Source organism: Aulostomus chinensis, chromosome 12 (genome assembly GCF_037954235.1).
Source record: "Aulostomus chinensis isolate RoL2024-O1b breed Wild chromosome 12, RoL_Achi_v1.0, whole genome shotgun sequence".
NCBI classification, from domain to species: domain Eukaryota; kingdom Metazoa; phylum Chordata; class Actinopteri; order Syngnathiformes; family Aulostomidae; genus Aulostomus; species Aulostomus chinensis.
In genome coordinates, this window is record NC_141331.1 from 13,494,195 (window position 1) to 13,520,603 (window position 26,409).

General features: G+C 39.3%; 1 protein-coding gene and 1 long non-coding RNA gene across 3 annotated transcripts in view; one reads left to right on the plus strand and one right to left on the minus strand.

Moving 5' to 3' along the window:
• dachd (dachshund d) overlaps positions 1-3,059 on the minus strand; it is a 105,831-nt gene extending 102,772 nt beyond the window's left edge. For both annotated transcript variants that reach the window (XM_086220261.1, XM_086220260.1), the window contains exon 1: positions 2,733-3,059. In XM_086220261.1, coding sequence (XP_086076387.1) covers positions 2,733-2,747 — 15 coding nt within the window. In that variant the 5' untranslated portion in view covers positions 2,748-3,059. The remainder of the gene's footprint in view (positions 1-2,732) is intronic.
• On the plus strand, positions 2,929-9,884 carry LOC147252121 (uncharacterized). Its single transcript, XR_015118725.1, has 3 exons — positions 2,929-3,148; positions 5,643-5,732; positions 9,776-9,884. It is a non-coding gene; the product is annotated as an uncharacterized LOC147252121 (long non-coding RNA).
• The last annotated feature ends 16,525 nt before the right edge of the window (positions 9,885-26,409 follow it).

The window sequence follows — 26,409 nt, forward strand, 5'->3', positions numbered from 1 at the left end:
GACATATTTAAGGAAACTTTGTATATCAACTTTGATAATTGCAGATTTTTCATATGTGTCTATTTCCTCCTACATTAACTGAATTTTAGAGTAACGTTTTCTCAGAAGGTGTCCATCGGGACGCTTCTAACGGTCTCCCTTCGCCTTGGTATTCTGCGTATTCCTGTTGTGCTGTTGTACCAGTACAGCTTCAAGATAAGCAGTGTGCCGTTTCTAAATTATCATTCAGGAAAAGAGGTAGCTTGTAGTGTAAAATCAATAGCTGCTTAAAATTCATTGCCAGGCAATCCATTTGCCCTTTATGTTGGTAACCTTTCACTTAAATATGCACCATATTAAGATTTCATTATATACAATGAATGTCACAACAGTTTGCCACTATTGTTTGCACGGGTTAACTGCAAATCATTGTGCTTGTAATGTCTGAAAAATGACTTCATTAGCATTATGCAGAAAAAAAAGGGAGTCGGCTAATAGGTATTAAAAGGCACCACAGGATATGTATGATGTTTTAGATACCAGTGCCTTTCAACATGCTGGGTGGGCTGCACATGTTTGACCCCACTTACTGTATGAAAACAGAAAAAACATGAGGGGGAAAAAAAGAGGTCTCAACACTTCTAATTCAAGACAAAAGCAAAGCTTACAAAAAGAAAACTCAGTGTTTGAGCCAAAAAAGTCATCAAATACAGTAACACAAAGGAGCAGCATTTTCGAAATGCCCTTGGAAAAAAAAAAAAGAGTTGAAAATTAGTCCGCCAAATAAAGTTTGCAACGTGACTGATGACTTGGTTAACTCTAAACAGTTTCGCTAAAAGTACACAGAAGTACAGCACATGTGGATGAGATTGTGTGAAACAAATGACTTTGTCAAAATGTAATCACCCGGTATGATGTATGGCGTCAGGAAAGTGTTTGAAAATGTATGGATATGGGACAAGACTTGTGTATGATCAATGACACGGTATATTGTTTGATGTAATAATTTATTCAACCCATAAAGCTTTGATAAAACAATGTTGAAAAGCAATTTAAATTGAATTCATTTAAATGTCAATTCTCATGGTTAAGATTTTTCTATAATTGGCTATTTAATTAAAATAATTTTCATAGTCATTAATACAGCCAGCAACTTGTAGCGCACTGACGTGTTTTAATTACATGGTATTAACAAAATTGATATGCTTTAGAAAGCATAGTGAATAAGAAATAATTAGACCAATCATGCATCATCCTCTTATGGACATTAAGTGTATCACAATATAATGGATGGACTTTAAAAAAAAGAAAAACGAGAGAGATAAATAACTGTAATTGTACGGAGTTGGTGTACAGAGCTTAGAACAAAGAATCATACTCATCATGTATTATATTTCTGCAGCAATTCATTATCTGTAACATCACTTAGCTCTCTGTGCCCGGCACTCGCCTCTAACCTATGATTACATGACATTTGGAAGCACTGATACTGTGCAGTCTTTTAAAATGTCCTTCTACCTCGTATGCATAAATCTCAAAACTGCTTTTAGGGGGAAGAGAAGCAGACTTTCAAATCATTTAGATGCTTGGAATAAAGCACCTATTGATCATGAATATTTGTTTCTCCAAGGTTACAACACCTTGACCCCATCTATCTGTAGACACCATCCAACACAAACAAGCCACGTGGGGTAAAGGGGTGATGTCACACGTGATAATATTCTGCACTGGCCACTTCCATTCATATCCAGCTGTAGTTTAGGTTTCCTCTCGTGTTGATGCAAACTAACACTGAGCTAAATTTCAATATATACTGACTGTCTAATTATGATATGGGATGGTAATACACACTTTTGTGATCTCCATCGGTGCTAACACAAACATGCCACATTAAGGCTGGTTTCAGACCAGATAGCGCTGAGGCAGCTGTGTGCCAGTGTGGGTGTAACACTACATGACCTGTAACCCCCTCTAAACAGAAATCACAATTTGGCTAGCAATACACCCCCATGCAACATCGATTTACATCATTATACTCCCTTAGGGCAGGATTGTAATCCTTGGGAGAGGGTGTCACGACGTCACTCTTCCATGTTCTGTGTTGGTCAGGAATCAGCAGAATGTCATTAAGCTACATGGAAAACCACACATCTTTCAAAGGGGCATGCTACGGTCTGATGTCTGGCTAACATGATTTCAGGTTGCGTCTAACTTGGGCTGCAGCACCGCTGTGACTACAGCCCCTGCAACTTAAAACTGCCACAGGGCCGAATTTGGTCTGAAATTGGGTGCTAAACTGCGTAAAGGTCATCATATGATAGGTGGAGGGGAACTTTTACGACCAACTCTATTGGCCCAGGGTGTTGCATCTTAACTCTGAAATCTGCTATTCAGCTCAAACCAATGAAAAGTACAGAACAGTGCTGATTCTGTGATGGGTCCAGTAAGAACTCTGGGATTATCAAAAGGGGTGTTCCATTTAATACATGTTTGTCCCCTAATCCCAAAATGTCCAAAGTCTGTGGACAATGAATACTCATAAAGCAAAAATTCCCTTTTACTACCTTACTACAGTACCAATACTGCCAATACTGTACTGATGGCTCCAACTACTCATTGACTCTGGAAACTCTAACCAACATCAGTCCGCGTCAGGTTTCTCAACTTCTGTTTGAAATGTCAGGTGAAAAAGCTTTAACTAAGCGTATCACATTGCAGGACCAAAATGATTAACAGCAACTGGACAAACTGACCTGTAATTCTCCCATACCTCGGCAGGTATGGCAAAGTCCTCCCAATGACGTCACATTCTCCCAGGAACGGCGTCAGTCAAACTGCTGAGCTACAGACGCCAAGCGGTAGCTAGCTGGTTAGCTAACCCGAAAAAGTTAGCTTGCTCTTGATAGAATTCCCTTACAAAGAGTGTCCAAGCATTATCCCACCGCTCACGAGAGTTTGGAAAGGACGCCCAAACTTAGTGGAACTAGAATTTTTTTTTTTTTTTTAAACACGGGCATACGGGAAGGCCACACACGATGACCGCTATTTTATTTACAGCTTGCATTTCGTCAAACGTTGCACTCACAGCCAAACCACACGTCCGCTTTTTGACCCTTCGCAATAAGAGCACTATAAAAGGAAGCAAGATCACCATAGAAACTGCGAAGAGGTGAGATCGGAAAAATTGTTTAGTTTCTGAAATCTTCTGATCACTTCAATCATTTTTGCAGTAATTTCTCAAATACAGACAGTTTTACGGTGCCAATTATAGGTATTTTAACAGCTGTTTAAAGAGGGAATATATCTCCTGTGTATTGTTTCACCTCAATTTACAAAATTGTGTTTAATTGACACCACACTATATTGGACAAAAATATAAAATTCCTACTTTTAGTCTACTTGGGGAATTTTTGAGTGACCTGGGCACTGAGATATCCCGGCTTGCCTGGGACCACTCCGGTGGTCCGCAACCATAAGCTTTCCTGGTCATATTTCCTCAGTTACACAGTTATCCTGATGTACTGCAGAGGAACTGTCTTGCAATACATCGATTATTGCAGAATCATATCTTTGCTCTGTGAGTCCCACAACTGCAAAGTCAAATCCTTGTTTGTGTAAAGCACATAAAAACAACACATCTTGTCTTGACCAAGATGAATCCAAAGAAAGGCATAAAACAAATAAATCTGAGAGCATAATACACTCTTTCTGCTACAAATGCTTGTGTACGTGTGGGCTTTGCAGACCCAGGGTAAACCTGCAAAAAAGGCAAATTGACCCCTTACAAGCTGCAACATGAGGAGTTGCCTTTTTTCCCTGGTGTGTCACGTTTGGCATCATGAATGTGGGTGAACGAAGAGGTTACAGCAGCAAGCTGTATGGAGGGCAGTGATGGTGTTTCAAGTGCTACATTTTTGTACCATTGCTAAAGTCTGTTTCTCAAACTTAAGGACAGCTAAACATTATCGGGAACAAGCAGCCAGACAGGTTTAAATTTATAGCTTAAATGACAAAAAAAATTACAAAAGTCACTTGTATCATCACATCCTGCTCAGGTTTTGTGTTTACATCTATAAAGCAATCGGAGCCAGAGTCGATAGGGTCATCTGAACGGGGAGTGAATGCTGATTAAACTTGTTACCGTTGCACTGACAAAAGCCAGATGTTAGCGGGGGGTTTTGGCCAGTGGGAAAGGGTCTTTATAAAAGTCAGAGAGGGAAGACAGAATGTCATGCTCAGTGAGAATTCTGGGAAGTGAAGGGTATATGCAAGTGCTCACAACTTACAATTACAATTTTTGCAAGAGCAATAGAATGAGAGAATGAGCTCATATATCACCAATACCTATCTCCACACTTACAGTAGAGTTAAGACAGGCGTATGCAGTAGATAGGGGTAATTTATATGCACAATCTGCCACCACTTGATACAACTGTTACAGACAGGAGTTGGATTCAGCTGAGCTAATAAAATGCTCCCTCACACACAGCTTTCTGGTAATGTAACTGCTCAAAAGAGGAGCAAATGGAGCTCACTTCATTTCCAAAGAGCCTGCCCCACCGATAGTCCCACAATTAGAGTAGTCACGGCCCACATCCGTCAGTACTTCATTTGATGCTACGCGTGCACCTCCCTCTATAACTGGGGTGCAAGAAACAGAGATTTGTGGATATCTAAATTGCTAACGCAGAAACCTGTATAAACAGCGGTAATTACCGAGCCATTGACAGTCTCTCAGTGTTGTGCTCATTCTGGCACAGCCGCAGTGATTAAAATGAATCCTCATCGACTTCTCCATTAAAGCGCTGGCAGGAGCGATCTCGTGACCTTTCCTCATTGATTGAACATAACAATCACAATTCAATTGTAATGCAAAGAGAACATTTGTTATAATGTACACGAGATGCATGAGCCATTTCCTGGGAGCGGGGAAGGGTAATCAATGGAGTGACTCTTGGCGTGATGCAAGGAGAATGAGACTGTGTTTGCAGGCCCTAATTCATACAGCCTGCAGTGTATGATGGAAGGCAATGATATGCGTGTAAACACTCTGATTTCGCTGTGCTCATCGTTCAACAGGATAACAACAAATCCTCATTTCTCTATCCATTTGCACTAACAGCTCCTGTGATGTGCATGTACACACAGTCTGATATACTTCTGATTTAATCTGGCGTCAAAGTTTGATTCCTGTGTCATGTCAGAGGGTGATCAAATGCTACAGGAAACTAAACAAACTCCATATCTAGAGATAGTCAAGTAAGGACAAGCTTGTAGACACCTAATAACTAATGATTAGCAAAACTGAAGCGGGTGAAACCACAACTTGCATGCACCACAGAAAATAAAAGCATGATAGGCATAACATCGCATACAATCCCTCTTTAAAAGCTGCACTCGATCGTGTCTTTCAAAAGCTGTCTTATGAAGAGTGTATGCGAATGATGTCCTTAAGGGATTTCTTTTTAGAATCAGGAGATTATAGTTTACACGGACATTAAACAGATTAAACCAGGCAGCTCTCTAAAGGCAGTTTATCTAATGGAGAAAATGTGGTATGCTAATTGAGAAATTCCGATGGTAAAATTATATTTAAGTCTCTCTCTCTCTCTCTCTCTCTCTCTCTCTCTCTCTCTCTCTCTCTCACTCACTCTCTGCTGCAGGATTTGAGTTGATGAAATCAAATGGCTAATCACAGCTATAAGCTGTGAAACACTGGCGGAGTGAAACAGCAGTGTTTGCCAGGCTAAAAGGTAATTGTCTCTGAAAACTTCATCGATGACAGATTCAATTCCATTTTGTAAATGTTTAATAAATGCTGTACAAACAGTCAGGCCTATCTGGCTGCGCTTAGAAAACAAAGGAAAACTTTAATTGCTTTAATCATCCCTCGCTTTGACGTTGTTATTGGCCTTAAAAATAGCAGTTAACAGAAACTGTCCTGCTGAGGAAATTGAACCACATTTGGAAAACGATCCGTAATTAAGATAGGGTATCCCAAGCAGCTAGGACCAGGCAAACTGTTGTGACTAGGAAAAACATTCCAGCGAGCCATACAAAGCTATTCAATTAACAGAAAGACCCAAGAAAACAACCTCCCTATTATGTATCGCTTACTTTAATCAGATTGAAAGCGATTGTATCCCTTTTTGAAAATCCCTTAACACAAACACGTTAATTAACAGATAGGAGGGTGGAAAGATGTATTTTTCATTAGTGGGTGAAATAATGTTCCCCTTTAACATCAAGGAAAATCAACTGCTTACTGCAGTTAAACTAGTCAGCGGTGTAAATTCCCTGCCAGCATTTTTATTTAAAACCTCATTAATGTGTTTCAACCCAGCATAGCTGTACCTTTAATCTGCACTAAAAGGAAATAATGCGTTTCCTGTTTTATTTACCAGCCTTACTTAACAAGTGTTCCTGTACAATTAGAATTGTTAATAGATCTGGAAACAAAAGGACTTTGAAGGTGGGAAAGTGCTGACATTATTTCACAGGGGAAAAACACTCTTGAGAAAAAAGATCTGCTGTAAATGTAGTTTCCTGGAACACAGGCGCACGGCAATGTTGGTCTCGCTCATTAGAAATGCCATGCACAGGACGTAAATCAAGGCCCGTAAAACCTTTCATTGCCACACAACACTAAATTACATACTTGCCGGTTTGCCACACGGATTCTGTTTAAACATTGTAATTTTACTTTATTCACATTAAATCTATGCAGAGTTTTACAATCCATAAACAGAGTATCTGCAATAAAAGTTAATAAATGTCAGAATTTGCATTTGGGGAAAAAAAAACTTCACCCTGCTACATTTTTTTGCAAATATCAATCTATGAACCTTTCAACATTTCGTCAAACAAAATGCTAATTGTACCTTTAGGAATTTAGGAGACAAGTGACAAGAAATGAGATGCAATGTCCTTTAGAATCAGGAAATCGGCTGTGCTGGAATACATTAAGCGTGAGAGCGAAGTGGAGATGGACTGTTTTACTATGGAACAACATATAAATAGAATTCAGTGATGTGTTGTCATCGCGCTGTGACAGGATATATATTCATTTAATAAGTTCCAATTCTATTGTTTTCTTCCAAGAGCAATTTAATGGCACTTTGAAGTATATATATATACACACTATTAGCCTATTCTGTTGATGTTTCCTCTCCACAATATTGACAGACGCTGACAGAATGCAAACAATTATTCATATACATTTATTACAGTTGAACTACAGCTGAGTAATGTGAGAAAATGTTACACCTACGGTGACTGCAGTTGGTAATAACATGAATAGTATCAAGTTGACCTTTAAGTTTCTAGAATCTGTTGGTTTAAATGTTACTGATTGCTAAATGACCATATATCAAGATCTACATAAGGTTCCACAACATTCAAAGCATAAAAAGAAAAAAAAATGTTTTAATTTAACAAATATGTGCATATTATGGAAACTAAAAAATAAAGTGTACATAACAAAACACTTGGCTCAGTCAAGGTGGCCCATACACAATGCTTAGTCGTTAGTTATGGATGGTATCCGCCAATTAACAGAGAGCTGTTATCGCTTCCACATCAAGATTTCTGGAAATCCAAATGCGACATGTAACTGCTTCTGTTACATGTCGCAGTTGTTAGTGAAGCTATCGTAGCCTGTAATAAAGTTACTACTTCCTTAGCATTACATTGACTGCATATTGCTAAAATGCAGTCTTGGTTTACATTGTGTGAAAAGACGGTTAGATTAAACTATACTGCATTACATCACACTGTGTTGTGTTATGATGTGTTGCGTTATGTGTTCTACTGCTTTAAATTACGTTACTTTGCCTTGCATAATGAACTGACTCCTGAGTTAAGTTATGATACGTTAAGTGAATTTTTTTGTCTCAGTTTATCTGATACATTGTGTTGAGTTTCATATGGTGAATTGTGTTCTGAAACTTTTTCAAATGCAGCACAGTCTTGAGTATTCTTTTGAAATGTGTTTAATAAATAAATAAAAAGGACTGGCCAAGAGTACATCACAATATGAAAACACAGTCTTGATTTTCAAAAAGTTACAGTGCACTACGTTACTTTATGAATAGACAATCTAGCATGACTTAACATTACACCATGTTATGTTACGTTACGCTATGTTGTGTTACGCTATGTTGCGTTACGCTATGTTGCGTTACGCTATGTTGCGTTACGCTATGTTGCGTTACGCTATGTTGCGTTACGCGATGTTACGTTACGTTATGTTACGTTACGCTGTATTACTTTAGGCTATATTATGTTACACTTTATTACGTTATGTTTCATTATTTTACGTCACAGAAAGACATGGTCTCTGGGCAAATTTACTGGAGTTCTCAAACTGCATTTGATAAAAGCCATTTAATAGGCTGATGTTGGAACCTGCTATTAAATTTAGATGTTTTACAAGTTGTTCTTTCTGCTTGTGTGAATCATAATTATTATTACTCTTTAATGTAATTGAATAATAGTGGTTATCTAATATAGCACATGACACTTAAAATATTGTGTTTGGAATGATAAATTTTTTCACACTATAGGAAAGAACAACACTTTAGTATTGGAGCTGTAATAAATCCTAGCAGGGCAATATAATTTGCTATAATCTCCCTCAGTTTGCAGAAGATCACAATGCACTGGTGACTTAATAAACTATGCATCTAACAACAATGATTATTCATGTCATTCTTCAAAGGTCCTTGGAAGGATCTCGATGAAGTAGCGAGCAACCTTTCGTATTAATTCAAGCTTGGCTAAGATTGTACCATCTGGGCTCTTGTACTTCATGATTAATGCCAAAGAGTTGATTCATATGCGTAACTGCAGTTTAATAAACAAGTGTTTTTTTAGAATTAAATGGCACAAACAAATGCTCGGGATGAACTCATTCATAATATCTAATTTGTGTTCTTGGTAGTAAAGCCCACTCATAATTGCTCACTACAATCAGCTCCAAGATACACAAATATGGGGATTTTGTGATTAACATAATGTGTTTCTTCCTGGGAAAAAATAATCCCAATTCTAAAATGCCTTCAGACATGTGTACATAAGATTATTTATTTGCTTCAAATTAACTTACCACTAGTGCAGTGTGATTAACACTAGCATGAAAAATAATTATTGATCATCATTACACAGATTAAGCAACTTTTCCCTTTAAAACAGTGTTGTTTGTTCTAGCCATTATGGCTTTGCAAACAAACTGAACTTTGTAATCCTTCACTTCCTCACATTCTCTCTGTGTCTTTCAATGTCACAGTACTCACTGCAGTCATCATACAGGAAAGCACTGGGCTGCTGGATGTATCACAGTCTGACATGGAGGCGCCACCCAACAGTGACCTCTACAGGAACACACAACACATCAACGGCATCATAGTTCTCACTGCTGCCCTATAGTGATACCATACTTGTGTGTGTGTGTGTGGGGGGGGGGATTCAGGGTCTTAACAGTACAGCATCTATTTTGAGATACCTGGAAAAAACATATTTACCAAATCAGGGTTGTTTTCATAGCTGCTTGTAAACGATGCAAATTAAATATTTCTTGTTTTCTATGGAATTCTCGGACCAACTGGAACACAAGTCGACTTTAAAAAATGCAATTGCAAAATCAAATATAATCACATTAACCAAACGTGGTTCACGTTAATATATTGTATTGTGGACATCCCAGTTGATGCCAAACAACATATCAGGATGCACACAGGGCAAGGTGAGGCGCATCAACAAGTATGTGAACATTTCTGTTTTACTTTATGTTGTGTAGAGGAGCAACGGGAGGGAGCCAAGCCACACAGACAACAGCCAAGTGCAAGATCACGGAGGAGGAATGAATGATGCTCAGATAAGGCACAAAGAAAGAGGGCAGACCAAACAGGAAAACGAAGAAGGGAGACTGTGCGGGGCATTGCTTGCCTGAGCAGGAAAATGTGCTGATACCAAAATGTTGTTCTGGGGCCCTGGAGTGGCCACAGAGAGAAAAATAAATTATGAGCAAAAAGTTAGAGAAAAAAATCTGAGACCACAATATGTAACTTGTTCCCTTGTTATTTTTCATATATTATATTTATTATAGATCTTTTTATTCATATATATATATATATATATATATATGTATATGTATATATATATATATATATATATATATATATATATATATATATATATCTTGTGGCCTCAAAATAACTAACTTGAGGGAACAAGTTGTACAAATTGGTTATGTATTAATTGACTTTAAGTAAAAAAAAAAAGTTATATGTCGAAAAAAATGGAGGAAAGAAAAACATTCCAACATAGGTTATTTAGGATATGTCAAAGTTATTTTATCACTACTTGATCACTAATTCAAAACATACAAAACAAACAGAATGATGTTCTCGCTGACACTGTCATAACAACCATTTTGGTTTATTCCACAAAGTAAACAAAACCTCTGTCCAGAGGGATTCATGTGAAAGTATGTGACTTGTACAACTGTACAGTTGCAGTATTTATAGCAAAGCAAAACTGGTAGGTTAGCGTTAAATCCACATCAGTCAAATTGCCCATGTCGTCTCCTCTGTTCCCCTTGCTTGAGTTTGCAAGCTTTTTCTTCTGTTTATTTATGCACTCTTGTTCATCTATGAAAAAAACAACAACCTTTTCTGTGGATTTGAAAGCACCGTGGTTAGCAAAATCAAGCTGGCAAACTAACAGGCCAAAAGTTAAGCAAGGCTGTTACTTTCTTTTCAGCTTGTCAATGACAGTATGTTACACTCCACTGTTGCTAAGCAGTGAAAATAATGCTTGCTCAAAATTTTGCCTTTTACATACTCGCATAATGAGCTCACACAGATGGTTTTCATCCCTGCCTCACTTATTTGTGACACCAACATGCGGACATAAACGGCAGCCTTGTATACTTAGCATCAAGCTAACGGTAACTGATGGCAAACAGCAAAACTGTCCAAAAAATATAAGTTTACAAACTCTCAAGGGCATCATATAATATAACCAAAACCCTCTTTATCCAGGTATGCTAACATTTGAATTTGAGCTAAAAACAAACAAACAAAATTACAGCACTTTTGGTGGGGTAGAAGATAACAAATGAAGAAGAGCGCAAGCAACTTGGTTTAATTGAACTGAACTGACTGCCATCTGGATGTGCTTAAATCAAAGGGTTTGTTTATTACTGAGTTTAAATAAAGAAGATGAGGATTACACTGGACAATGTGCTAGAGAGCTTGTAAAGTGACTTTTTTGGACAGCTTTTCTGTTATTCGCCCTCAGGCACCATTAGCTACAAGCTAAATATAGCTGACTGTACCAGTTCAAAGGTGAACAATCATATGTAGACTTAGTCTGTCCTCTTATTTAGGTCCTCAGGTTTTGAGATATCTGAGGCAGGCAAAGGAACTAGAGGGGAACATATCATGCCTTTGGAAGAAGCAATAAACCTGTGCATCAATTTTACTGCAGCGCTATGCATCTGAAATAAATGTGCAGTGCCAATGGATAAAGAGGTTAATTAAGCACCATTGAAGACCAACACATTTGACTTATGCTTGTGTGTGGGGGTAGGCTATACAATTCATGAGCTAATGTATTCCTGGCACAATTGCAGACCTTAAAATGCTAAATTAGTAATTGAGAATAGGGCTGGAAGAAGAGGAAAAACACGTAGCGTAATGTGCCTCTTTTCCCCACACAAGGGACCAGGAAAACACAGGCTATGTTGTAGCCCGCTTTCTTTTTTTTTTTTTTTTTTTTAACCAGAGTTCTCCTTTATGTATTCAAATTAACTTCAGCAGCATAAAATTCTCCCAAGAGAGACTATTGTCCTCCTGCTTGTCCCTTGGGCTTCCCATCTCTCTGTAACATCTCCCCACTCCACACATTTCCTGCCCACATCCAGCAGACAGACTCCCACCCTCTGAATAGTTCATTAATGACAATTAAAATGCTTTTATTGAATGCCTAAGCTGTTTAAAAATATTGGTCTTTAAATAGTCTGATATAATCCGTCTGAATAGGTTTCACCCCTGAATAATAACATTTGTTGTGTTATTATGTGCGAAAATAAAGGGTACACAGATCTCCTTCGCTCTATCTCGCTGCTTTCAGAAAATAGTGAATTTTTTGCTGATGGCTGAGTTGCAGTTGCAGTTACAAATGTACAAACTTTAATAATAACGTAGTCCAAATGTTTCAAAAGGCTGCGTAGATCTGCTCTAGTGAACTTGAATGTGTGGTCCTTGGTGCATAAAGTAAGCATAAAGCTATAGCAACACAGCTTTACTGAATGAAATAAAACGCCTAAGGCATCCGAGTTAATACATTAACACAAGGGAGGAAGAAGTGAAATAGAACAAACACTAAAAAAAATGGCTCATAGTTTGACAAGAGGTTCAAACTAAAGTGGTGGCTCTATAGTTTAAAAGATGTGTAAAGTTTTAAGCAAAAATAAATTAAAAGCGGCAGTGTGGACTTACTGTAGCTCTCTGAGGGGCTCTGCCAGAGGCTCTCACAACAGAAAAATCATCACATAACCACTTTCGTGAGAGTGATTCCAAAGTATTACAATATTATCATATCTATTCACTGCGAGTGTGATTCACACAGGCTCAATGGCTTGCTTGCCTCGACAAAACTCTCCCACAGGGTTCTAATAAAACAGTACAATTTCCCCACTCTGGATTCTCCCTCGGAAACACACCAGTCTGCAGCTCTGTGATCTGCCACAGACAAAATGAGACGCAGCAGCTACAACAGAAGTGAGACGCAGTCAGAGTATTCCCCGCGCTCCTTGAATAGATAATGCTTTCCGTTCACATTCCTTTATTCTCTCAAAAAGAATGCATCAGAGGCCAAACATTAATTCTTCTCGTCATATGGAGGAGCTACAGTACGCACGTGGCATACTACGTTGGGCTTTTTGAATGATTAAGGGAACACATAAAGGGTTTCTTGTGGCGCTTTGAAATTTCTGCAGAGTTCTTCTGAGCACTGTCAACTTATTCCCCACTCTGCAGGAGACTTGATGTTCAAAGACAACGCTAATGAAAGCTCTGTAACAGGTAGAGACAGAGGGATTAATGCAATCTAAACACAGCAAGCCTCTCAGAAGTGGCTCCGGCTAGCAGGTGAACGGGGAAACACTTTTCCTCACTTTTTGTCTTTCCTCCCACCATGAATCTCCTTTAAAGAAATGCCAATAGATCTGATTGCCTGCTACTTTATTCCCCAGCTCCCTCCCCAGGCCCATAAAGATGCACGTGTGGGGGAATCACTTCAAGGAATGACATTGACTGGGGAAGTGCTGACTTGCACCACTGTTTGTCTTTTGATGTGAGAGATCAAATCAATGTACACGGCGTTCTCTGGGCAATATGCAGGCAGATTAGCATTAGCCTGAAGGTGCCTGCTTGCCCTCAAACATTAGCGTTCACTTCTGCCTTCCAAAATCATCAGGATTCACTCAGTGCTGTTGTGCACTGCCTTGACAGGTGCATAAAAAACATTTAAGATGGAGGGTAATGTACGGTTGTCATTATGAGACTCAAACCTGAGCCATAGACACTGGCTGGCACTGACATTTGTTATTGGTGGGAGCTGCATTATTTGTCACTGGTCTGGTGTGCAATGGTGCCTTCACATGGAAAATACCAAGATGAGATCTCCTGAGTGCTTAAGTCAGATGGATTGAATGCTCTTGAACGCTGATAAAGGTTGATTTCAGGTTGTGCCAACATTATGGTGGACAAACTAATGTAGAATAATTGGCATATTTTCTCCTGTCGAAAGCCAGAAAATGACATTGTCAACTTTGCATCACTCAGGAAAAATGATCAATTTTTGTATACATTAACTACAAAATAACACCAGGAAGCAAGATTTAGTCAAAACCTAAACTGGCTGCAACCAGTGGACACTACAGTACCTAAATGCATTTTAAAATTATCTGTAAACAGTACATTGAATTAAAACTATTTCAACATAGCTTTCACTGTAATTGTGCAGGCAGCTCAACACCAGCAACTTGGCAAGTGATTGGATGAAAGTCTGTCTATTGCTAATTTTAACCGACCAGATCGCTGAACTGACGTCGAAGCTGAGGCCAACCAGTAGAAGACTAAAAACATCAAGCAAAGCCTTGAGTGGCATTCCTTGCTCTTCGGCAGCATTTGAACCAACAGTTTTACTGTTGTCACCACGTCTGTATCGCATCACAGTCAAAACCAAATTTGTTTCGTGCACAAACACGGAGCTTTATTAAATGGTTTCTTGTGCGATCTTGTGATGTCGTCTTTGTAAAAAAAAAAAAAACGCTGCTTGGTTGTTTGTTGCTGTTTCCGACCTGCAGCTCATCCACCCTTGGTAGATCTTTGCCCCGCTGTCCGTCACTTCATGCTGATTCATTTTCTAAGAGCACCAACCAATGAGAAAGCAACACTCGCTGGCGCACCTTGATCACTCAGCAACAAATCTGTGAGGGGAACTATTCCGTGATGTAAAGGATCTTGGCAATGAATTTCTGCCACATTTGAATTCATACTGTTTGCCTGTAACTTCATGCTAATGATCAAAGTTGACGGGGGGGGGGGGGGGGGGGGTTGGAGGGTTGGGGGGGGGGGGTTGTCTCCTGAGTGCAAGTTATGAAGATAAGATGAGGAGAGAGAGAGAGAGAGAGAGAGGGGAAGAGAGAAACTGCTTTGCTGCCCTGCTTTGAACACTTACACTTTCCAACAAGCTTTGTTTTTTAATTGGCTGAAATTAATCTTAGGGATGTAGATGTCTGATTTGCATTCATTAAAACCCAACCAAAAGAAGTCATGCTTAATTCCAATCAAATTTGCTTAATTATGCATGGCGAGAAATTCCCAAATGAGCTGTGGATTTTTGTTAGACCCCCTTTTTTTGTTTCCTATAGCAAATAAAATGTAATGAAGCTGTCTTTTTGTGTTTTACTGAATGTTGAGGAGCACACGAGGAGCACCTTGAGTCTGGGCTGAAAACAATATTACTGCTAAAGTAATTATAGGAATCTGCATTTTTCATTGTTAATTGTGGATGTCAGCATCATTAATTTTAATTTACGGCTGGCAATAGAATTAAGAATACTTTGTGCTGATGTTTTAAATCAAGCCTGTGAAGGGGACACATAATGCAACTTAAATCTCAGGCAGATATTGATTGGGGTGGATGGTCTTTTCTATGAATCTTAAATAGGCCGACACTGAAAATCTGCTTGAGACTTCACTTTTAAGAGTTAACTAAGCACCAGATAGCAGGAGTGCAATGCAACTAAAGAAATGTCAGCTTATGCTTTCCACTACAAAACAAAATATTGAACCAGAGTCATCATAATGAACCATTAAATGTGCTCCTAGAAAATAACATAAATGCGCATTGTATGTTTTTCTCAGTCTTTGTTTGAATAGGTCATCAATCAGATTGTCGGGCATCATCGGACTGTTTGTACAGACAGTATGAAAGCTGATTGGAGGAGTCTGATGTGCAGAAGTGTACAGTGCGTAGTCTTCTGGGAGATGACATTGTGTGTTTCTGCTCCAACACTTGATTTATAGCTTCATTTGGATCACGCTTGTACGGAACACATCCTGCTGCTGCAGGAGGTTTAGTGCATTGTAGTCTGAAAACAAAGGGAAGAATAAAATTGATCTTTCTGGACACACACAAAATCAATGAATGACTATTTCCTGTTCCATGGCATGTTAGCTCAACTGCTCAATCCTTCCTTTGTCTTACTCCAGAGGAAAGGTCTTCAGAGTTCAGTGACAAGTTGAGATGATGTCATTTCAGATCCACGGGATAAAAGAATGTCTGCTTTCACTCTCTGCCATGACTTTTGAGGGTTAAAAACATGAACTGAAAACAAAAGCGACTACAACCACGATGCTAAAAGAGAAGGTCAGTTTAGATCTTTTCATGGTGGAGAAGGGAACCTTTTCTCATGGCCCTTTCTTGGTGCAAAAACATATCGATATCCACCAACAACAGCTTTGTAAAACGACATCGCTGTTGCAAAATAATGTTTTATGATACAGTTTTTAGTGCAGATAACAGAGAAACTGAATATCAGTTTTTTTAACGCAATAATCTGAATATAACTACGCTTGTTTTCTCATGATAAAAGCTCAGCTTATCTTGTTGTTTCAATAAAGCAAAAGGCTGTTTCTGTATTTTTCATGATGATGAGTAAACAAAAGCTGTTTTTATGAGATGATAAGATAAATTATCGTTTTGTCTAAACTAGCTTAGTTATCTCAAGATAACACAATGATTTAATTGAGAAAGGAAAGGCAGCACTCAGCTTCCATAGTAACTAACAGGATCCAAACACACTTCTCCTGCTGCAGAAAGCGACACTATTCAACCTAACCAGCCCCCTGATACTGACTCTGTTTATACATTAACCGCCAACCGTCACATCAGGAAATGTGTGTCCACCACAAAAAAGGAACCTGATTGTTTCTGTGGTGCCGCAGTGTAATTTCAACATGATGTGCCACATCGGGTAATGGGGTGTTAGGAGATTGTGGTCACGTGTTTTTTCGGTGAGTTCTCCCGGGGGGGGAGGGTTCATACCAAGTTTTTTTCATATGCATATTAAAATTTTGAGCTCAGTCCGCCTTTTACACGGTTCTTTAAAATAACATTTAAAAACAATCTACTCAAACCTTCCACGTTGATGTCTTGAAATGTCTGGCCTGGTTTGGTTAAATTCTCTGCGCTTGACGATGATCCCAGAGGATGTGTTTGTACCTGCTGGCTAGTGCATTCTGTTCTCCAACAAGGTGATTGTGTTTCCAACACAAAAATACTCTACAGTGATGTTCAATTGTTCTCTGCGCGGCTGGCGGCTCGCCAGTGGCTCCTTCATGACACATGGAGCTGGTACACTATCAGCTCCCCTCTCCTCTTCCTGTCTGCGTTCTTGGCGGTGACTGAAGCAAGTCACTTTACTGCAACAATGATGGTGATTTCACTCTGCTTATCGAAGCGAGTAAGTACTTAAGCAGCTGCTTGTACTTTGATCCAATTTACTTCCTGAACGTGTGCTTCCTCATGCACAGTAAACAGACTTGCCTAAGTTGTCATTAGTTCAAAGCCAAGGCAAATAGTTCACATGATTATTGTTTGCTCTATTTGTGTGTGTGTGTGTGTGTGTGTGTGTGTGTGTGTGTGTGTGTGAGTGTGTGTGTTCTGCTTTGTACAGTAGCTCTGTTAACAGAAGTCAGTCAACTTACCTGACAAGCCTTCGCAATATGGGGCATATTTCGGGTATCAATTTGAACATGATGGCGAAGGCTGTAATTCAGTATTGCTGGCAGAGCTATGGAGGTTGAATGGAGAAGCCATACGTTGAATATTGCAACCTTTAACATCATTGTGCGCTTGACTCGTCCCCAAGGACAGGACAGATAAAAGATGATCAGTGAGAAAATTGATAGCACTGATTTAATAAACATCCTCAAAATGATCTTTGTGACCTGCAGGTAGCGCGGCAGTCACTCCTACTTCACCCGGGTTAAAGAATCAAGTGAGATGATTCATTTGAGTGACTGGGGTAGTTGAGTTTGATGGATCATTCCTAAAAGCATCATTGCTAATCTTCAGCTCCTCTTTTTTAGGTTATTCACAGATCAGTGAGTTTTCCGGCTAATCCTGGACCTGACGCTGCTCTTGTCTGTGTACATGGTATTCATCATACGCTGACAGGGAGAGTCCTTCAGACGACAAATAACCTTCAGAGAGAGGAGGCAGGCAAGCAGTAGGTGTGCAGTTATTTTGGATACATTGCACAGTGGAGTAGGAAAGCTGCACAGGGAGATGTATGGTGTCCTTGTTGGGTGCAGAGAGATGGACCCCTCTCGGTTTCCTAGCATAATCATTCTGAGCCTCAGCCATGCCTTCGACAACTCAATCAGACAGCCCTCTACCTGTAAAGTGGCTGGGTTGATTTGATTGCCATTTTTATTGGATCCCGGTCACATAAATCAAACCAATGGGGACGGCTGTACAGACGTGACCACTCGTCATTCGCTAGTAGCCTTGGAAACATTGTTTCGGGGGCCGTGTGGCTGTCATCGGAGGTAAATCAGGGGTCTGAAGTTTCTTTCCTCCAACGGAGGAGCACAGAGTTAAATCATTTTGAAAATTGATGTCACTGTGCCCAAGTGTTTTCACCTATCCCTTGAATAGAGTCCCATCAAATGGTGACAATGTCAGCACTTTTGCCCTTCTCTCTCAAAAAAAAAAACAACCCCAAAAACAAAATGCTGCATCTCCTCATCATAGTGGTTTGTTGTGGCTGATAATCCTTTTTTTCCCCCCTCCAATTCACATGTCTTTTTTAGCGAAGACTAAAGCTCAACTGGCAGATGTTTAATCAAAGTTTTTGTGGTAAATTAGTTGACGATATTCAAGGCGACACCAGATGTGCTGAGACCAAATGAAGTGACCGGGCTGGCAGGAAGCTAACGTTACAAGTTCTACTGATGTTCTGAAGACAATATTTTGATCTAATGTACAAATAGTGTTTTAACCCTTTATCCAGAAGAGAATTGTTATTGGTAACGTCTAAAATGGTGCTGCTTTGCACTTCAGTGAGTCACCGCGTGACTTCTCAAAGTTGTTATTCATCTTATATCAGGAACCATACATATGTTGTGTTATTTTATATACAGTATGTATATAAATATGTTACTCATGTTCCATAAAACACATTAAATGATGTTCCTTCAAGTTTATACGTGTCTTTATTTTATATGTATATACACACACATTTGATACAAAATGTTTTGCCCTAGACAGACAAGGAACCACATACAGTAACTTCATTGATCTTGATTTGGAACATAAAAATGGAATCGTTTTTGAAATGTAAAGTTAAAAGGTCATGTAGTATCCTTCAATGACACTCTAGGGTTGCAGTTTTCCAAGTATTTCAATGAGTGCCCAATAATGGGTTAAGGATGTCTGTTATTACAAATGATGTTCCTGTAAAATTCAGCAGTGAGGTTTTTGGAAGTGAAAATCATATTCTCAGAAGAGTACTTGATTATTAACCATAGCCTTAGAACCATCAAGGGTGGACTGATCTTTTAGAAGCCTCAAGTTTCTATGATACTAACCTTGTTTTAATTAAAAAAAAAAAACTTTCTACCCAAAATCTAACAGCAACGTTACTGATTGGTGGAGCTGCGGCATCAAAGTGTCTATGGCCCCAGGCTTTGCCTTTTCAAATTTTGGGACATTCTCAGGGCATCAAGTATAACAATTTTAAAATCTGCTCTCACATTTACTGGAGTCTAAATAGGGTTAACTTTTAACTCAGACTAAACTTTTCTTACTGTAACTGTGAGGATTTTTAGTTGCATTGTTGAGGCAACAGATTATAGAATATTCCAAACATTCAATAAAATCCCTTAAATTTTACTGTCAAAAAGTTTTGTCTAATGTAAACACTTTTTGTAACATAATTTGAAAAGATAAACATTTTTTAAAACATGCTTTAAACTTGAGATTAAAAGGTTTTTGGGTTTTTTTTTGTCATTATTTCAACCATTGGCTGGAATGCTAATTTGTCATGTGCTAGAAAGCTTTAGTCAACAAATTATCGGAATGCTGTGCCATAGTATCAACAATATCTAATTATTTCCAGCATAAATGTTGCCACAAAACTCTCATATGCTGTAAAGTAAGAACGTTCTTGGAACGTAAAACAAAAGCAGAGAGAAAGACAAAGCAGAGAGTCCCTGGTTTGATTCTTGGCTGGTAGGACCTTTCGCAAACCTCTTTCTCAATTACCATTATCCAGAAAAAGCTGAAAATGTAAAACTAAAAGAATATGACTAAATGTTTTTCAGGTCATTTCTAAATATTTCCAGAATGATCTTGGAGAATGATACCAGGGAGAAGATTATGTGTACTGCCGGATGAAAACATCACCACGACAAAAGCTGGTGAGGTGTTAAAATTTCCTGCTTTGCTGAATAATAATAAGAAAGTTTGTCTCCATTCCAGGTAGAAGTGTCTTTGAAACTTGAACATTGTTCATCTCTTGATTCTGTGTGAACTGATTAAGTCTATCATGTCCACCAGCGCTTACTCTGGGAACATATTATATTAAATACAGGTAGCTAATTTCCTCCTCTGCATGGGTGAGTGGGAGTATGAATGAAGGTGATGTAAAATTAATTTAGACCTCTAAAATTTTGATCACGCCGAGGCTATTTTGGTTCTCATGATGACAAGTAATAGGAGGTTGTTGCTTCCTAACCTCACAATATTACCACAGTTGCCCGTGGGGCTTTCAGGATCAATTTCATTCAGCATAAATATCACTTGATCTGTAAAACAAATTAGAAATAACAAAAGCCGTAAAAATGCATCGAGGCTCTATTGAGATGTCCCTCCTAGCCATGTGTCAAGACTGAAGACATTAATGATACAAGGAGGAGAGAAAATTACCATCTAGGATACGTCCGAACCAGTAAACTGGTAAACAAGCTGGCCGTTAGGAGTGGGGATGATTTGAATCAACAAGGGTGAATAGATATGGATACTCGGCGCATTAGTGTTAATAGGAATAGATTATGGAGGGATTTCGTGGAGTGACCTTCAGTGCACTAATTGAAATAGTATTCCGAGTCAGCAGTGGAGTAATCAACTTAAACACAGAATCATAAATCATCATGAATAGCGCTGTCACAACCGAGCCATTAGCCTCGTGTTTTTTCCCCGGCAACCTCATGAAAATATCTGCCACACCGATCCGTAGGTTAATAGGAACAGAAATGGCATTTAGACTCTATTTGGATCAAACGTACTGCGAGGTTGAGAGTAGAACTTTGCTAATTTGCAGGTAATGTGAATTGATGTAGTAAGGGTTGAAGATAGTTCAGGCGGGGAGTCGACACTCAGCGGAGGAACGCAAGAGTGTGATCAAGACCCTTTTTTGAAGTCTTCTTTCTGTAAGTCTGAAGGGTCCAGTTGTGCCCGGATCTGGGATCAGGCTCAGGATTGGCCAGCCATTGTGTAACCTTTGTCTTTTCTTATTATTTACTCCTTACAACAACAAAACAACAACAACAACAACAACAACAACAACAACTGTGAACTGCTTTACCTCAGAGCAACTCTTGCTGTTTCTTAGCATTGGTTAACCTCACTGCACAATCCACATGAATGTTAAATTGCTAAGTACCACAATCTTTATTAGCATTTACTCACATGACTGTTTATTTATTCATCATGCCACATTTATTTCAAGTATCGATAGAGAGTGGTTTGTCAAAGTTTACAACATCTATATTAATATCAACAAGTGCTCTCGCAGTAAATAGCTTTTTAATTGCAGCTAAAGTGAACGAATTAGATACTAAACAGTCGGTTAGCGTCAGTAAAATGTCTTTCACACAACAATACACAGCAAACTTGTCAGAAACGCTGATAAGAGGGCCGATCCTGAGCGCTTACACGGCATTAATCAAATAGCAGGTCTAATTAAATGCGCTTTAAACAAAGCTTTTTTTCTAAATGTTGCTCAGGTATGGCAATAATTTTTGATCAGCCAAGCCTGGAAGACAAATAATTAGAACTGCCAGAGCGGCCTGATGAGTGATGTCAGCATCTCCGAGTGACCTTCCCCTGCTAATTAATTTTCATTCCAGGGAAAAAAGAGCCCGTTGTTGCACATTATTAATTGAGTTCATGAAAAGATGCACCTGATTAATTTTTGTTGATAATACTTGTCATTCTGGCCGCCGTTCGTAATCATTTTATGGGTTTTCATCTTAGTGTTTTTCAAAGTTGATCTAAGTCATCTTTACTAGAGATTAATTTATCTAAAGTAGAGCGGCCCTGTCCCAAAAGACAATAGGGTCTCAGTCTGTCTAACTTAGATGCCTGGAGAACACAACGTTTCTCTTTGACTGCATTTCTCATAAACACATTTATATCAGGTTATGAGAGTAACTGAGAGTAATTAACTTTTCGAGGAAATTATGTTATTAATGTTTAAGGATATCACTTACACTAAGAAGAAATATGAACGTGTAAAGTTCAGTCTTAAAGTCAATAGTTTTGGTTGGCAAATTGCTGAAACAATATATGAATTACAGAACTAATTCTATGCCATGTAACAAGATTATTGAAGCCAATTTCTTATTTAAGGTTTGTCTCTAAGGAAATTTGTTTTGTAGCAAGTGAAGTTTGATTGTTCCTGGATTTATTTAGTTTTTAAAAGTATTACTTAATTTATTGTAAATTCAATATAAATGTAATTTAATTATAAGTAACACCCCATCCCCCCATATTTTATGACTAATATTTGCAGTTTGGTTCTATTTATAAATGTATGACACCTTTTTTTATTTGTTCATGTCCTTTTAGTGCCTAGAGTGTCAAATCAACTTTCCTCGAGTACACATGCAGCTCAAAGTGCTGCACATTGCAAAATAGACAAAAATTTCATTCTATTCTAGACTTTGCACCAATTTTAGCAGTGCTTTGTTAAAAAAAACAAATGAATAAAAGCTATTAGTGAATAAAACAATGTATGAATGTAACCTGTGAACTAAAACTATGTCATAAATCCAAATTTTAAAAAAACAAATGGATACAAATTGCTAATTAAAACTTTGGGTCATCTAAATGTCCACACATGCCAAGACAGCTCAACCATCTAGTATCTTGAGGCAGCTTAGGGGCATAAAAGCAGAGGGCAGCTTCACCACTAATAGGACATATAAGAACATTTAATAGAAAAGTGGAAGGCGATCTTAGTGAGCTGGCTGGAACATAAAAATGACAGAAAGTCTCACATTCAGGGAGGTGAACGTCTTCTACCTGTGGATAAGGGAAAGAACTTTAAATCAGCTCTGAAATGGAGCCTTCAGGTACCCAACTGGAGTGTCCACGCCTCTTGTAGGAAACAAGGAAATGCTAACTTCATCTGATGAAAACGTCAAAACAAAAACAAAGGATTCAGGCGGATGCTGCAAAATGTTACTCTCTTATTATTCGCAAATATCCTAGTTACCAAACCTATGCTGATGATGATGATGATGATGATGATGATGATGGCAGACGGTGCAACGCAGAACCCCGCTAGCTACAGCAGAATTGATAGCATTTTACAGGCCGACTCAAGCGTTTCTCCATGTTGTGGCTGGACCAGTAAAGGGCTGTCACTGCGTAGTTGAGTGATGGTTGGTGCAGCAGTTGACGGCTGGAGATTCCCATTGGCTGCTACTCTTTTTAAATGAATTGTCTCATGGTTTTGCATGTTGCCATTTCATGTAGCAGTTGAGTGAAGAAGACACATCCCCTTCAGATTAAGTCAGAAACACCGGCTTGAAACCATGGATGAGCTGAAGTCATAGCAACACCTAGTGGTTGCAAGAAGTACGCCTGGCGTAACAAACATTATTTGATTAAAATAAAAATGGCACTGTGCGGTTCAAGTAGTGCAGCGATTGAATGTGTTGCCTACCAACACTGGTTCAGTTCCACGTGTTGCCTCCAGCTTGATTGGACGTCTGTACAGGCACAATTAGCCAGATGAGAGTTTGTGTCCTGATCGCTGCACTGGCGCCTCCTCTGGTCAGTCAGGGCCCCTGCTCAGGGGAGAGGGGAACCAGGGGGAATAGTGTGAACCTTCCATGTGCTACACTCTCCCGTTGAAACTCCTGGGTAGCAGGTGAAAAGATGAAGCTGACGCCTCCACATGTGACAGATGATGCTTCTCAGAGGGTGTAGAGCAGCTTGGTCAGGAGATTTGGCGATGTACAAACGAGGAGAAAGATTGGAAAAAGGCAAAAAAAAAAAAAGGTTCAAGGTTAAAAGAAGGTTTAACTGCAGTCGTTGGACAATCACCCGGTACCAGCAGTGACCTCATTCAGGCTGGTGACATGGTGGGAAGTAAACCAGCTCTCTGCGAAACTGATGTGCTGCTGCAGTTCACCCAGATCCGTCGCCAGTCCGCAAACCTGCTGCAGCCTCCATCTGTACTATTATTAGCAAGGCTATTTGTCACAGGGCTGGTAAAGATTATTTTTAAGGAAACTACATAGGTGTGTGTGTGTGTGTGCGCATACGTGTGCGGGCGGATGTGTGTGTGTGGGTGTATGTGTGTCGGGATTTGATGGTATTTGATCGCTTTAGAGGAGGTATTCTTTTGTTTGATATGATAACAAGTGTTCCCTGACTTGATGTGGTTATATTGTTCTGGGAATCAGAGCCTTCATTTGCCAAGATTCCAGGTGCAGCCACATAGTTCAGATAAACACTGCAAGTTGAAGTCAAAATTGGGTGTTTTTGATTACTCATTTTATAAACAAAGCTCTGCCTTCAAGCCCACTCCTCTTAGAGATTTAGTTACGTTTTAGCTTGTTTCACGGCTCACAAATTTATAGATTCGGTCAACTTTGATTTGTGCCAAAGTTTGGCAGAAGCAGATAGAGGTTTTCAGAGAAAAACCTCTTATTTACACAGTACAAACAGCAGATATCAAAGATGTCACAAGTCTGCTGCTATTATTTGACATGGTACAATTCCTTCATGATTTGCACACTGAGTCATGGTGGTATGAGCTTCAGTAAGGTAACCCAGACATCCCTCTCCTCTGAGGTGACCCCAAGGTGTTTCCAGTCCAGATGAGATCCATCATCCCCCAGCATGTTCTGGGTCTACCACAGGCCTTCCAACAGTTGGATGTGACTGGAATACCTCCAAAGAGAGGCACCCGGGAGGCATACCAGCCAGATGCCCAGACCACCTCCACTGATTGCTGACTCCTCTCGATATGTATGTTGGTTGTCTTGGTAAGAGCCAGTTTGGTTATCAGCAATAATAAAAAAAAAAAACGATCAAAGATAATTGTGCACCATTAGAATTAATAGACAGTATTATTAGGAAATAATACTAACAGAGCCACCCTTGGATCAGTGACCAATAACAGATTTTGTCTTAACATGCTAAACAAACACACTCTTCACTAGAACTGAAGAAGCCTCTCGGATGAGAGGTGAAACGTCTTCAAGATAAACTTACGTCCAGTTGACCAGATTTTACTTCGCTTCGATCTACGATGACCTGGATGAATGAGAACCTACACAGACATCATGCTAAACAAAATATAAGTGTTTTGTGCAGCGCTCTTTCTCTTACTCCACCTCAACGGTTAATAGTGTTGCTCCCCCGGGACAGCCGGGCGAAATTCTTAGATCAGGATTGAATTTGGGTGCTTCTTCTAGCACTTGAAGTCCTGGGGGAGAAGACCGTTGGTATCAATGTGTATCAGTTCAGTCATTTCCAAAAGCTTGTGACCATAGTTGAGGGTTGGAACATCAATGAGTACCGTGCAGTGTTTGCCTCAGCGCTCCACCACATGATCAAGATCCTGAGGGAGCAACTCACTCCTCGAGGGCCGTGGACTCTTGGAGGTGCTGACACTCACCCCAGTTTGCTCAAACCACCTCAGGACCCTGACCCTGACCCTACAGCCTGAGATCATGTCAGGAACGGCCCTGGTGGATCCAATCTAGGACGGTGTTTGACTTAATCTGGACGCATCTCGAACCCAAGTGATGCAGTGGTATATTCTGCCACCAGGGACTGTCTGTACGTGTGATGTGAACTAACTGTGTGTACATATATCAGCACATTTAATCAAAATAGCGTCTGTGACATCATGCTGTCATTCATTTGTTGTTGCTGTTATCGTGTTGCTCTATTGCTATGTTGTCTGTCTTCAGTATCAGTTTGTCTTCGGCTAACTTCAAATGTTCATGTACCAGGAATGCTAATGCTAGCTTCAGTATAATCAAAGGTAACGCCACAATCAGCAACATTTGGGAGTCGATCATACTTTGTCTTGTCATATCAAAAAAGATGGAAAGCTTGGGGCTAGTCTTGTTATCACAGTAAGCTTTGAGGTACACAGCCACCACAGTTTCCAGCTGTTTTTTTAATTTTTTTTATTTTAATCTTAGCTATTTTCAGTCTTCCATGGACGTGTTTGAAAACTTCAATATTCTTACGTTGCTTCCATCCAAAGCGGCTTTGGGATTTCTGTTCGATTTGGGCTTTAACTGGGATGTAACTGTGCAGGTTGCGTGTGTAACTTAAGTCTTGTTTCATATCAGTAGTCTGCGGTTGTCCGGAAAACTCATGGCTGCTGCATTTAAACACGTGGCATCTGCATGATTAGTCATATGCTGCTTCTCTTGATGAATGCGATGCTGTTTAATTGTAGACTACATTCAGCACATAATATAACAGGTCCACATGTTCAAGTGTCCTCTTATTGTATCGCAGCATCTGTTGGCCTTTAATTAAATGACTTATTTAACTTAGAGTAAGGTTATTCAACTAAACTTATTAGAACAT